The sequence below is a fragment of the Acinonyx jubatus genome, chromosome X (genome assembly GCF_027475565.1).
Source record: "Acinonyx jubatus isolate Ajub_Pintada_27869175 chromosome X, VMU_Ajub_asm_v1.0, whole genome shotgun sequence".
In the NCBI taxonomy this organism is placed as follows: Eukaryota; Metazoa; Chordata; class Mammalia; order Carnivora; family Felidae; genus Acinonyx; species Acinonyx jubatus.
The window spans coordinates 49,568,268-49,582,302 of NC_069389.1; the positions used below are offsets into that span (position 1 = coordinate 49,568,268).

General features: G+C 41.3%; 1 protein-coding gene across 11 annotated transcripts in view; it reads right to left on the bottom strand.

Moving 5' to 3' along the window:
* ARHGEF9 (Cdc42 guanine nucleotide exchange factor 9) overlaps positions 1-14,035 on the bottom strand; it is a 193,883-nt gene that overhangs the window by 25,967 nt on the left and 153,881 nt on the right. For all 11 annotated transcript variants that reach the window (XM_027053218.2, XM_027053213.2, XM_027053217.2 and 8 more), the window contains one exon: positions 3,203-3,334. In XM_027053218.2, the coding sequence (XP_026909019.1) occupies positions 3,203-3,334 (132 nt within the window). The remainder of the gene's footprint in view (positions 1-3,202; positions 3,335-14,035) is intronic.

Below are 14,035 nucleotides of genomic sequence, written 5' to 3' on the forward strand. Positions count from 1 at the left end.
TTTCAGGGTGGGGGTTGTCACAGATCTATACGTAGGCTCATACTAATGTGTCCTCCCTGCCCCCAACAGTGCCTCCTATTCCAATCGTTCTAGCCTTCATGGTCAAATTTACACATTCTTCCTCCTCAAAGAAGGCTTCCCTGACTGCCTTCTCTAGCTCGTCACTGTGGTTTCCCTTCTCTGAATGCTAGCAGTGATTATGAAGACCCTTACACAACTTACATTCAGCCACCACACTGCTGAGTTGCATTAGTTCTGTTTCACAGCTTTTAGTCTGTCCATTTAAGCTGTGCCCAATAGTTCTTCCTTGCTTTTGCCTTACTGAGGGGTTGTCCAGGGGAAGACAGATGACAAAGCCTCAGAAATGTCTCTGCTCAGCTTCTGCACATGGCAAGAGGACAAAGCCCTCCTGAGCCCTGGTTGCCTGAGGTCCTATTGGGACCAGGCTGCCCAAAAGTCACTTGTTAATGATTGAGTGCTTTCATAGGGTCACAGTGAATAAGTGCTTGGTACAGATGTTATTTGGTCATCACAAGTTCCCTGCCTAAATGGGATAGTTGCTAATAGGATGCCAGTCTTCCTCCTTTTCCCTTACACTCATCCAAGTTGGAAGATATTAAGGAAGCCAGTGCTTCTCCAGAAGGACCCTGGCAGTCTGCAGACAAGCACCAAGCCTAGCCATGGATCCAGCAAGGAGCCTATCCAAGTCTCTGATATTACATAATTCAAATAGCTGGGAGAAGTTTGAATTTGGTCTCACTGGGTATTCATGGGGTTTAGTAAGACACTGTAAAACATTTTGTATAAGTGACAGATGCTGCAATCTGGGGCCTGTAACTCTTAAGGATTGCTGCCTCTCTCACTTGCTTGTCAGTAAAGTCTTCCCTTTTTAGAGAGGGACCCTATTTACTCCCCACCACTAGCCTGGACCACCCTGGGATTTCTCTCCAGATCTTGAGGAAGGCATGGACAGGACTTATATTTCTCATTATTATATTCCAATATCTAGAGTACATTCTTAATAACAAAATAACAGCAACAACAACGGCAGCAGTCAACACTTAGCATATATCATGTGCCAGACACTATTTCAAATGCTTTGCATTTTTCCCCAGCTTTATTGAGGCATATTTGACAAATAAAGATTATATATACTTAAGGTATACAATGTGATATTTTGATATAGGTATATGTTGTGAAATGATCACGATTATCAAGCTAATTAGCTTATCTATCATCTCATATGGTTATTTCTGTGTGTGTGATGAGAACACAAGATCTGCTTTCTCAGCAAATTTCAAGTATACAATACAGTATTGTTAGCTATGGATACCATGTTGTACTAACTCTCCAAAACTTATTCATCTTGCATACCAAAAAGTATTTTACTCTTTGACCAATATCTCTCCATTTCCCCCACCCCCACCAGCCCCTAGCAACCACTATTCTACTCTCTGCCTTTATGACTTCGACTGCTTTAGATTACACATGTAAGTAAGAGCATATAGTATTTACCTTTCTTCGTCTTATTGTTTTAGTATAATATCCTCTAGGTTGATCCATGTTGTCACAAATGACAAAATCTCCTTTTTTAAGCTAATATTGTGTGTATGTGTGTGTGTGTGTGTGTGTGTGTGTGTATCACATTTTCTTTATGCATTCATCCCTTGGCAGCTAAATGCTTTGCATTTATTAACTTAAATAATCTTCACAAAAATCCTACAAGGCACATACTGTTGTAGCCCCATTTTATGAGGATATGCAGACATAGAACCATTAACTTACCCAGAAACAAAAGCTACTAAATGGTAGACTTGGGCTTTGAGTCCATACTACCTGGATCTAAACTCTGTGCTTGTTTGGGGAGCCTAGGTGGCTCATTCAGTTTCCCTCTCTCTCTACACCTCCCCCACTCTCATTCTGTCTCTCTCTCTCAAAAATAAATAAACATTAAAAATTTTTAATAAAAAATGTAATATGTGTCTGTTTAATCACTGTATATACTGCCTCCCAACAAAGATTTGCTGAATGAATGCGTACTAACACCAAATAAACAGTAATAGTATCATCAATAGCTAGCATTTACTAAGTACTTACTATGTGCCAGGCACTGCAAATGTAGTGTTTAATTTAACCTCACAGCCTCTCTTCTATATAGATACCATTATTATTTCCATTTTGCAGATGAGGGGATAATACTAGGCACAGAGAATTTGTCCAAGGTCATACGGCTCATGGACAAAAGGTAATTGGTGCCCTTTTGTCTGGCCCTAGAACCCATGCTCTTAACACTATACTTCATTACTTCCCATTACCTCAGGTGATCCTCCTCAAAGCCTCCTGAGATGAATTCTATCATCAGCCTGATTTGGCACTGAGGAAAATAAGGGGATAAAGTTAAAAAACTGGCCCAAGTTTAGAGACAGTAGAGTCTAGGACCCATGTGTTCTTGTTTCAAATCCCCATCTCCTTTGTGCTCTATCCCCAGTCTCTTTTGCTATTGTTGCATTTCTGAGTTACAAATGGCTCATCCTCCAAGTCCGGCCCTTCAGTGAAAGAAGAAATGGCCCAACTGCAGAAGTTCCTTGAACTTTCTCCAGCATTATCATACTCTATGTAATTCCTGATCCTTCCAGAATACAATTAAACCAACATAAATAACTGTAATTATGACACAGAGGACAACAGAGTATGTCCAGGATGGTATAATTAAAAACAAAGAATACAGGGGGAAAAGCTGTTCAGGCCAACTTCAGGCTGTAGGAACATTAGAGAATGCCTGAGGAGAGAGGAAAGGAGATCTCCTCCCCTCCTCAGAAAAAAAGTAAATTGAAAGGGAAAAAAAAGGAAACAAAAATCCCCAAAGCACCAAATTAACTTCCAGTATAATCATCTAAGGAAGAAAATAACAAAACATATGCATAACTAAACTAACAGGACAATGAGATGCAGAGGAGCAGAGACAGCCATCATGGAAGACAAGAAGATAGAAAACAAAGTCTTATTCTAGATTTTTAAAAAGGAAATTGACAAAGAGGGAAAACAGCAAAAGTTAAAGAAGCGGTCACAAAATTAGAAACCACTGATGTCTTTCCCCACCTACTATAATGGCCACTTCATTGGGAGCTTGGGATAATGGAGAGGGAGGGGCTTATGCTCCTGAGGTGGCCATCTCCTTCAGGAAAGAAGGGGTTGGGGTTACCTTCTTGCAGAGGACCATCTGGTGGTCAAACAGAAAGAAGACCCGCTGCTGGTTGCGGCCATAGGGCTGGTAGATCCAGGCCATCTCCCCAGTGTAGATCAGCTCCGAGCTCCTGTCTAGGATGTCCTCACCCTGGGAAGAACATGTGATAGTGAGAGGCAGCCAGGAAGGAGGGATGGCCCTGTCACCTGCCTGGAAGCACCTAAGGCTGGGCATAGACTAGGGCAGTAGGAGTAGAGAAAAGGCCTGATGGGAGAGAGGGATAGAGAGAAGGTCCCCTGGGAAGTCCTGGAGTTGGAACGACCCATACTTTTGTTTATCCTGAGGCCAAATGAGCCCTACCACCCAGGACTGCTATATAGTCCCTCTATGGCAGCTGCTTTCTAGCACTACAGGCACCAAGGTTCATTATGGTTCCATGAGGTTCATATTCTCTCTCTCTCTCTCTCTCTCTCTCTCTCTCTCTCTCTCTCTCTCTTTTCCATCTCCTCCCTTTTCTCTATGAATTTATCTTTCTATACCAGTCCTTCATGCCATATCTAGTCTCTTAGTCTCTTTCTTGTACTTGAAGAATAAGCCTAAGCACATAACAGAAGTTTCTCTGCTTCCCCAATGAGTAAAAGGGGATAGGGGAGGCCAAGAAGGAAACAGTGATAGATGGAGAAAAAGAGAATACAGTCACTGTCTTAAAATTGTTTTTTTTTCCTTCTCCCCTCAGTTCACTAAAATATATCGATTAAATAGGAAACTTTACAACCACATGATTCTTTGGTCTGTTATTCACAGCCTGAAATGACTTTTCCTCCTTGCTACATAGTAAGACAAAAAAGTACCAAGACACTTAACTCCTAGCTAATTCAATTCTACAGAGTTTCCAGGGCCCCTTTTTTACAGCACCTCTGCTAGCTCAGAGGTATGTGGAGATATATGTCAGATGCCAAGCCAGATTTGTCCCCTATTCTCAAGGTGCTTACAGTCAGTGGAGGAAACTAATGCAGGTGTGCACAGAACTCATGGAATACAAGGCAAACCACAGCAAAGCCCTGGGCATAGGGGTGAGTGTTCTAGGACTTATATGAAGATAAGGACAAAGACCAGTGGTCCAGTACTCAGGAGAATTAATATTAGCATCTATATGCATCAGAAATTGGGCTACATACCTTCACTCTAAACCTTCTAAGCCACAAGAGAACCCTGGGAGGGAGAGAATTTCTCGTTCTCTCGTTTTATAGTCCAAGGTAGAGATGTCAGGTGATCAGCTAAGGTCACCCAGCTTGTTAGCTAGAGACACATAACTCAACCCCAATTCTGTGGCTACAGAAAGTATGCTCACTCTTTCCACTACATTATGATGTATCTAAGCCAGTCAGTCCCTTCTTTTCTCTGGGTTTCAGTTTTTCCAGATATTAAATGAGCCACATGAGGATGATATCCAAGGCCCTAGCCCTGATACTCTAATTCTAAGATGTCAGCTTTGCACCCAAAAGTTTCAAGTCAAGGTTACAGTAGACCCCATGCATCCCCCCATAAACAGTCAGAACAAATAGGCTAGGCATGGCAGTAGGCCAAAGAGAGGGGTAGCTGGAAATGGTGTTCTTGAGCATACCACTTTTCCAGTCTAAGGGATGAGAAGGAAAAGGGGAGCTCAGTGGAAATGTTTTCTAGTAATATAACCTCAAAAAGAAAGTTAAGAGATAGTACTGTGATTCCAAGCTCTATTTCATGGGTATCTTGGAACTTAAGTAAACATTCACCCTTGAGAGGCCCACATACTAACAGAACTTCTGGGACAGGAAGCCCATAGGGTGAGGGATTTGTGCAGGAATTTCCTGTTGGGTGGATAAGGAGCTGAGAGTGGTACCAGTCTGCCAGGTCCCACCCTGAGGCAGGCCAGAAGATGTGCCACAGTCCACTTTGAGTACATATAAAGTGAAAAAGCTATAAAAATGGGTCAGTGCCAAACAAAGTTGGCCAAGATAACATTTTTTTCAGGATGACTTCTTTTTACTTTTTCAAAATTTTATTTAAATTCTAGTTAGTTAACATATAGTGCAATATTGGCTTCAGGGGTAGAATTCAGTGATTCATCACATACAACACCCAGTGCTTATCATAAGTGCCCTTGTTGATACCCATCACCCATATAGCCCATCTCTCACCCACATCCTTCCAACAATCCTCAGTTTGTTTTCTGTCTTTAAAAGTCTCTCATGGTTTGTTCCCCCCCCCCACCACACCACCATGTTTTCATCTGTTTTGTTTCTTAAATTCCACATAGGAGAGAAACCATATGTTATTTGTCTTCTCTGACTTACTTATTTCACTTAGCATAATACATTATAGCTTCATCCACATCATTGCAAATGGAAGGATGAATTTTAAAATTACACTTGCTAAACTGAGGATGATCGGACCAGGATACCACTCAATATCATCTTGTCCACCTATCATAACAGACAGGAGCATTCTAGTTCTTTTTTTAAGTACTTGCCACACATAATTCCACTAAGAAAAAAAAATAAGAAAGAGAAAGAAAGAAAGAAAGAAAGAAAGAAAGAAAGAAAGAAAAGAAAGAATAAACTTGCCACACATAATGCCACCAAGAAAAAAAAACAAGAAGGAAGGAAGGAAGGAAAGAAAGAAAGAAAGAAAGAAAGAAAGAAAGAAAGAAAGAAAAGACAAGAAAAGAAAGACAAGGAAGGAAGGAAGGGAGGAAGGAAGGAGAGAAGAAGAGAGGGAGGGAGCGAGGGCAGGAGAGAGAGAGACAGTGAGAGAGAGAGAAAGGTAAATATACTCCTGTGCTCACCAAGCTGATTGATACCAGGCAACTCACATATCCTCTCTGTGTGTTGGTTTCCTTATTTCTACAAAAAATGCAATCAAAATGATATAAAACACATGTAAAGAATATTACTAATTGAGCTTCAAGTGGAGCTTGACTCTGCTAAGGCTGTAAGTCCAGAGGGAGAGAGAAGTCCATCTTGTTCCTGGTTTGGTCAATCTCCAAAGAAAGAGGAAAGAAGAGCACCAGAAACTCCAGACTGGTGCTGGCTGAAGCCAAGTCCTGCCAATTCCAGCCAATTCCAATGCTATAAAGGGTCAAATTGTGCCAAGGTAGGGTCGCAATGTGGCTGTGCTACACTGAGTTTCCTAATCCTTAAAATGAGGGTAATAACAGGGGCACCTGGGTGGCTCAAGTCTGTTAAACATCTGACTTCAGCTCAGGTCATGATCTCATGGTCTGTGGGTTCAAGCCCTGTGTCACACTCTGTGCTGACAGCTCAGAGCCTGGAGCCTGCTTCAGATTCCGTGTCTCCCTCTCCCTCTGCCCTTCCCCACTCATGCTCTCTCTCAAGCTCTCAAAAATGAATAAACATTAATAAAATTAAAATGAAAGAACACAGAAGATGGCGGCATAGGAAGACGCTGGGCTCACCTTATCCTGCTGATCACTTAGATTCTACCCACATCTGTCTAAATAACCCAGAAAACCACCAGAAGACTAGCAGAAAGGACTCTCCAGAGCCAAGCATAGACAAGAGGCCCACAGAAGAGGGTAGGAAGGGTGGAGAGGCAGTGCATGCTACACGGACTGGCAGGAGGGAGCTGGGGCGGTGGAGGGGTAGCCTGCCCGGCAAGGCAGAGCCACAGAGTCTGGCTTGCAAAAGCAGAGGGGCTGGACTCCTTGAGTTCTGACAGCCAGCAGGACTTAACCTCTGGAATGTTAAAAGTCAATGGCTCTTCTCTTGGAGAGCGGGGAGGGTGAGAGTGCACTGGGAGGGAGAGTTGTTGAGCCCCAGAAGACAGAACTCACCTCGGTGGGGAACAAAGGCACTGGCAAGTGCCATCTCCCTCTCCCATCCCCCAGCTGAAACCCCAATCCCTGTCATGGAACTTGCTCCCACTGCGCAAACACTCAAAGCTGTGCTTCTGTCGACCCATTCCTACAACGGATCTGCCTCCCTCCCAGTGCTGCAGGGCCCCTCCGAAAGGGGACCATCTAAGGCAAAGCCAGCTAAGCCTGCCCTTCCCACCACTGTGCACCTTGCAGATCAACCCCGGCTAATACCCCAGATCCCATCAAAGCATCACCACAAGCCTGGCAGTGTGCAAGTAGCCCAGAGAGAGGCCACACCACTCCACAGTGAGTCCTGCCCCTGGGAGAAGGCAAGATAAGGTACACACCATTCTGACTGTGGCCTCAGCAGTGGGCTGGGGAAAGACATCCAGTCTGACTGTGGCCCCACCCACCTACACAAGTTACTCCGGACAGTAGAGGGGAAGTGCCCTGCATTTTGGAGACACCCCAGGGACTACCCAAAATGACAAAATGGAAGAATTCTCCTCAAAAGAAACTCCAGGAAGTATGGACAGCAAACAAATTGATCAAAAATGATTTAAGCAATATAACAGAACAAGAATTTATAGTAATAGTCATAAAATTAATCACTGGGCTTGCAAAAAGCATAGAGAACAGCAGAGAATCTATTGCTACAGAGATCAAGGGACTAAGAAATAGTCATGAGTAGCTAAAAAATGCTATAAATGAAGTGCAAAATAATTCATAGGTGGCCATAGCAGAGATTGAAGAGGCAGAGGAGAGAATAGGTGAAGTAGAAGATAAAATTATGGAAAAAGAAGAAGCTGAGAAAAAGAGAGATAAAAAAATCCAGGAGTCTGAGGGGAGAATTACAGAAATAAGTGATGCAATCAAACGCAACAATATCCAAATAATAGGAATTCCAGAAGAAGAAGCGAGAGAGAAAGGGGCTGAAGGAGTATTTGAACAAATCATAGCTGTGAACTTCCCTGATCTGGAGAAGGAAAAAGGCATTGAAATCCAAGAGACACAGAGAACTCCCTTCAGACGTAACTTGAATTGATCTTCTGCATGATATATCATAGTGAAACTGGCAAAATACAAGGATAAAGAGAAAATTCTGAAAGCAACTAGGGATAAACACACTCTAACCTACAAAGGGAGACCCATAAGACTAGTGTCAGACCTATCTACTGAAACCTGGCAGGCCAGAAAGGAATGGCAGGAAATCTTCAATGTGATGAAAAGAAAAAAAAATATGCAGCCGAGAATCCTTTATCCAGCAAGTCTGTCATTCAGAATAGAATGAGAGATAAAAGTCTTCCCAACAAACAAAAACTGAAGGAATTCATCATCATTAAACCAGCCCTACAAGAGATCCTAAGGGAGATTCTGTGAGTGAAATGTTTCAAGGACTGCAAAGTACCAGGGACATCACTACAAGCATGAAACCTACAGACATCACAATGACTCCAAACCCATATCTTTATATAATAACACTGAATGTAAATGGACTAAATGCTCCAACCAAAACAGATAGGGTATCATAATGGATAAAAAAAAAGAACCATCTATTTTCTCTCCACAAGAGACTCTTTTTAGAGCTGAGGACACCTTCAGATTGAAAGTGAGGGATGGAGAACTATCTATCATGCTACTGGAAGTCAAAAGAAAGCTGGAGTAGCCATACTTATATCAGAAAAACTAGATTTTAATTTAAAGGTTGTAACAAGAGATGAAGAAGGGCATTATATAATAATTACAGGGTCTATCCATCAGGAAGAGCTAACAATTATACATATCTATGTGCCAAATATGGGAGCGCCCAAATATATAAAACAATTAATCACAAACATAAGCAACCTTATTGATAAGAATGTGGTAATTGCAGGGAACTTTAATACTCCACTTACAACAATGGATAGATCATCTAGACACAGGATCAATAAAGAAACAAGGGCCCTGAATGATACATTGCATCAGATGTACTTGACAGATATATTCAGAACCCTGCATCCCAAAGCAACAGAATATACTTTCTTCTAGAGTGCACATGGAACATTCTCCAAGATAGATCACATACTGGGTCACAAAACAGCCCTTCATAAGTATACAAGAATTGAGATCATACCGTGCACACTTTCAGACAACAATGCTATGAAATTTGAAATAAACCACAGGAAAAAGTATGAAAAACCTCCAAAAGCATGGAGGTTAAAGAACACCCTACTAAAGAATGAATGGGTCAAACAGTCAATTAGGTAAGAAATTAAAAATATATGGAAACAAATGAAAATGAAAAGACAACAATCCAAACGCTGTGGGATGCTGCGATGGCAGTCCTGAGAGGAAAATACATTGCAATCCAGGCCTATCTCAAGAAACAAGAAAAATCCCAAATACAAAATATAATAGCACACCTAAAGGAAATAGTAGCAGAAGAACAAAGCCACCCCAAACCGAGCAGAAGAAGAGAGATAATAAAGATCAGAGCAGAAATAAAAAATATAGAATCTAAAAAAAAAAAAAAACTGTAGAGCAGATCAATGAAACTAAGAGATGGTTTTTTGAAAAAATAAACAAAGTTGATAAACCTCTAGCCAGGTTTCTCAAAAAGAAAAGGGAGAGGACCCAAATAGATAAAATCATGAATGAAAAAGGACTTATTTCCAATTATTACTTATTACCAATTATTCCCTTATTATCAGGGAATACTATGAAAGATTATATGCCAGCAAACTGGACAACCTGGAAGAAATGGACGAATTCCTAAGCACCCACACTCTTCCAAAACTCAAACAGGAAGAAATAGAACACTTGAACAGACCCATAACCAGCAAAGAAATTAAATCAGTTATCAAAAATCTCCCAACAAATAAGAGTCCAGGACCAGATGGCTTCCCTGGGGAATTCTACCAGACATTTAAAGCAGAGATAATACCTATCATTCTCAAGCTGTTACAAAAAATAGAAAGGGAAGGAAAACTTCCAGACTTATTCTATTAAGCCAGCATTACTTTAAATCCTAAACCAGAGACCCAGTAAAAGAGAACTACAGGCCAGTATCTCTGATGAATATGGATGCAAAAATTCTCAACAAGAGAAGAGCAATTCGAATTCAACAGCATATAAAAAGTATTATTCACCATGATCAAGGGGGAATTAGTCCTGGGCTGCAGGGCTGGTTCAACATTCTCCAATCAATCAATGTGATACATCACATTAATAAAAGAAAAGAAAGGAACCATATGATCCTGTCAATCAATGAAGGAAAAGCATTTGACAAAATCCATCATCCTACCTTAATAAAAACCCTCAAGAAAGTCGGGATTGAAGGAACACACTTCAACATCATGAAAGCCATTTATGAAAAGCCCAAGGCAAATATCATCCTCAATGGGGAAAAACTGAGAGCTTTCCCCTGACATCAGGAAAATGACAGGGATGTCCACTCTCACCGCTGTTGCTTAACACGGTGTTAGAAGTTCTAGCGTCAGCAATAAGACAAAAAAAGGAAATCAATGCATCAAAATTGGCAAAGATGAAGTCAAACTTTCACTTTTTGCACATGACATGAGATTATACATGGAAAACCCGATAGACTCCAGCAAAAGTCTGCTAGAACTGATACATGAATTCAGCAAAGTCGCAGGATACAAAATCAATGTACAGAAATCAGTTGCATTCTTATACACTAATAATGAAGCAACAGAAACACAAATAAACTGATCCTATTCACAATTGCACCAAGAATCATAAAACACCTAGGAATCAACCTAACCAAAGATGTAAAAAATCTGTATGATGAAAACTATAGAAATCTTATAAAGGAAATTGAAGAAGATATATAGAAATGGAAAAACATTATGTGCTCATGGATTGGAAGAATAAATATTGTCAAAATGTCAATACTACCCAAAGTTATCTACACATTCAATGCAATCCCAATCAAAATTGCACCAGCATTCTTCTCAAAACTAGAACAAGCAATCCTAAAATTTGTATGGAACCACAAAAGACCACGAATAGCCAAAGTACTTTTGAAGAAGAAGACCAAAGCGGGAGGCAACACAATCCCAGACTTTAGCCTCCACTACAAAGCTGTAATCATCAAGACAGCATGGTATTGGCACAAAAACAGACACATAGACCAATGGAATAGAATAGAAACCCCAGAACTAGACCCACAAAATTATAGCCAACTAATCATTGACAAAGCAGGAAAGAATATCCAGTGGAAAAAAGTCTCTTTAACAAATGGTGCTGGGACAACTGGACAGCAACATGCAGAAGGATGAAACTCGACCACTTTCTGACACCATTCACAAAAACAAACTTAAAATGGATAAAGGACCTGAATGTGAGACAGGAAACCATCAAAACCCTAGAGGAGAAAGTAGGAAAACACCTCTGTGACCTCAGCCATAGCAATTTCTTACTTGACACATCCCCAAAGGTAAGGGAATTAAAAGCAAAAATGAACTATTGGGACCTCATGAAGATAAAATGCTTCTGCACGTCAAAGCATTGTTTCAAAGGAAACAATCAACAAAACTAAAAGGCAACCAACGGAATGGGAAAAGATATTTGCAAATGACATATTGCAGAAAGGGCTATTATCCAAAATCTATAAAGATATCACCAAACTCCACACCTGAAAAGCAAATAATTGAGAGAAGAAATGGGCAGAAAACATGAATAGACACTTCTCTAGAGAAGACATCTAGAGGGGCGCCTGGGTAACTCAGTCGGTTGAGCGACTGTCTTCGGCTCAGGTCATGATCTCACGGTTTGTGAATTTGAGCCCCGCGTCGGGCTCTGTGCTGATAGCTCAGAGCCTGGAGCCTGCTTCTGATTCTGTGTCTCCCTCTCTCTCTGCCCCTCCACCACTCATGCTTTGTCTCTCTCTGTCTCAGAAATAAACATAAAAAAATTTAAAAAAAGAAGACATCCAGATGGCCAACAGGCACATGAAAAGATGCTCAACGTCGTTCCTCATCAGGGAATTACAAATCAAAACCACATTCAGATACCACCTCACACCAGTCAGAGTGGCTACAATGAACAATTCAGGGGCGTATAGATGCTGGCGAGGATGTGGAGAAACGGGAACCCTCTTGCACTGTTGGTGGGAATGCAAACTGGTGCAGCCGCTCTGGAAGACAGTGTGGAGGTTCCTCAAAAAATTAAAAATAGAACTACCCTATGACCCAGCAATAGCACTGCTAGGAATTTACCCAAGGGATATAGGAGTGCTGATGCATAGGGGTACTTGTACCCCAATGTTTATAGCAGCACTTTCAACAATAGCCAAATTATGGAAAGAGCCTAAATGTCCATCAACTGATGAATGGATAAATAAGTTGTGGTTTATATACACAATGGAATACTACGTGGTGATGAGAAAGAATGTAATATGGCCTTTTGTAGCAATGTGGATGGAACTGGCGAGTGTTCTGCTAAGTGAAATATGTCATACATAGAAAGACAGATACCATATGGTTTCACTCTTATGTGGATCCTGAGAAACTTAACAGAAGACCATGGGGGAGGGGAAGGGAAAGAAAAAAGACATTAGAGAGGGAGGGAGTCAAAACAAGAGATTCTTTTTTTTTTAATTTTTTTTTCAACGTTTTTATTTATTTTTGGGACAGAGAGAGACAGAGCATGAACGGGGGAGGGGCAGAGAGAGAGAGAGGGAGACACAGAATCGGAAACAGGCTCCAGGCTCCGAGCCATCAGCCCAGAGCCTGACGCGGGGCTCGAACTCACGGACCGCGAGATCGTGACCTGGCTGAAGTCGGACGCTTAACCGACTGCGCCACCCAGGCGCCCCAACAAGAGATTCTTAAAAACTGAGAACCAACTGAGGGTTGATGGAGGCTAGGATGGAGGGTAGGTTGTGTGATGAGTATTGAGTGTTGGGCACCCATTGGGATGAGCACTGGGTGATGTATGGAAACCAAGTTGACTATAAATTTCATATTAAAAAATTAAAATTAGGGTAATAACAGTATCAATCTCATTTGCCTGTTGTGAGGATTATGTAAATTAATATATTAGTGCTTAGGAAAGTACACTTCACTCTGTAAGTTCTACAGAAATGCTAGCTATTATCTTGACCATTATTGTGTGCTTTATATCCTGTGTCACACATATTCTTATTAATACAGCAACCCAATAAGGAATGCACTGTTATATCCCCCCCCAAAAAAAGTCAGAAAAATTGGGAGTAATTTCCCCAAAGTTGCAGAATCCAGACCAGAATCCCTCCAAAGTCCATGTTCTAATCCACCAAACCACAGTAGAATGGTAATCCTTAGTGGAAGAACCAGCTATGTTGGACGATTTCTGAAGTGAGACTCTCAAAAAACTTGGGTTCTGAGCCCAGTATTGCCATCAACTCATTCTGTGCCCTTGAGAAGTAACTTAAACACTCTGTATGTTTTCTCATACAGAAATGAACAATGGATAATACAACAGTTCCCACTTGGTTCACTTCACATGGCTGCTTGAAAGCACAAATCAGATCACATGAGGAAAATGGCCCTTTCAGAGTTCAAATCTCACCCTTTGCTTCCTCTACCGCACTTGCACTATAAATTACTTTGCCTTGTCCCCCAAAATACAATCCCCTCCCACTCCCATCTCCACCATGGAAATTCTGTTTTATTCCATTCTACTAGGATTTTGCACATACTATTCCTTCTGTCTGGAACATATTTTCTCCACTGGAAAACCAAGGCCACATCTCATTCATCTCAATAGCCCAATGGCCAAGACCCCATATAGTTACAGGCTGATTGTTCTGATGGGAGGTTGTGGCATGAGCAGATCCAGGGGAAAAAGGACAGGGGAAGTTCCATACTTTTCATACAGTTTATCTTCAATGCTGCCTATTGACAGGAGGGCAGAGAAAAAACAAATCCAGCCAGCTCCACACTTAATCTCCTGGTCCTAGAAGTGTGTCTCATCAAGCCACCTTTGCTTTTAAATAGATGTTTTTGCTACTT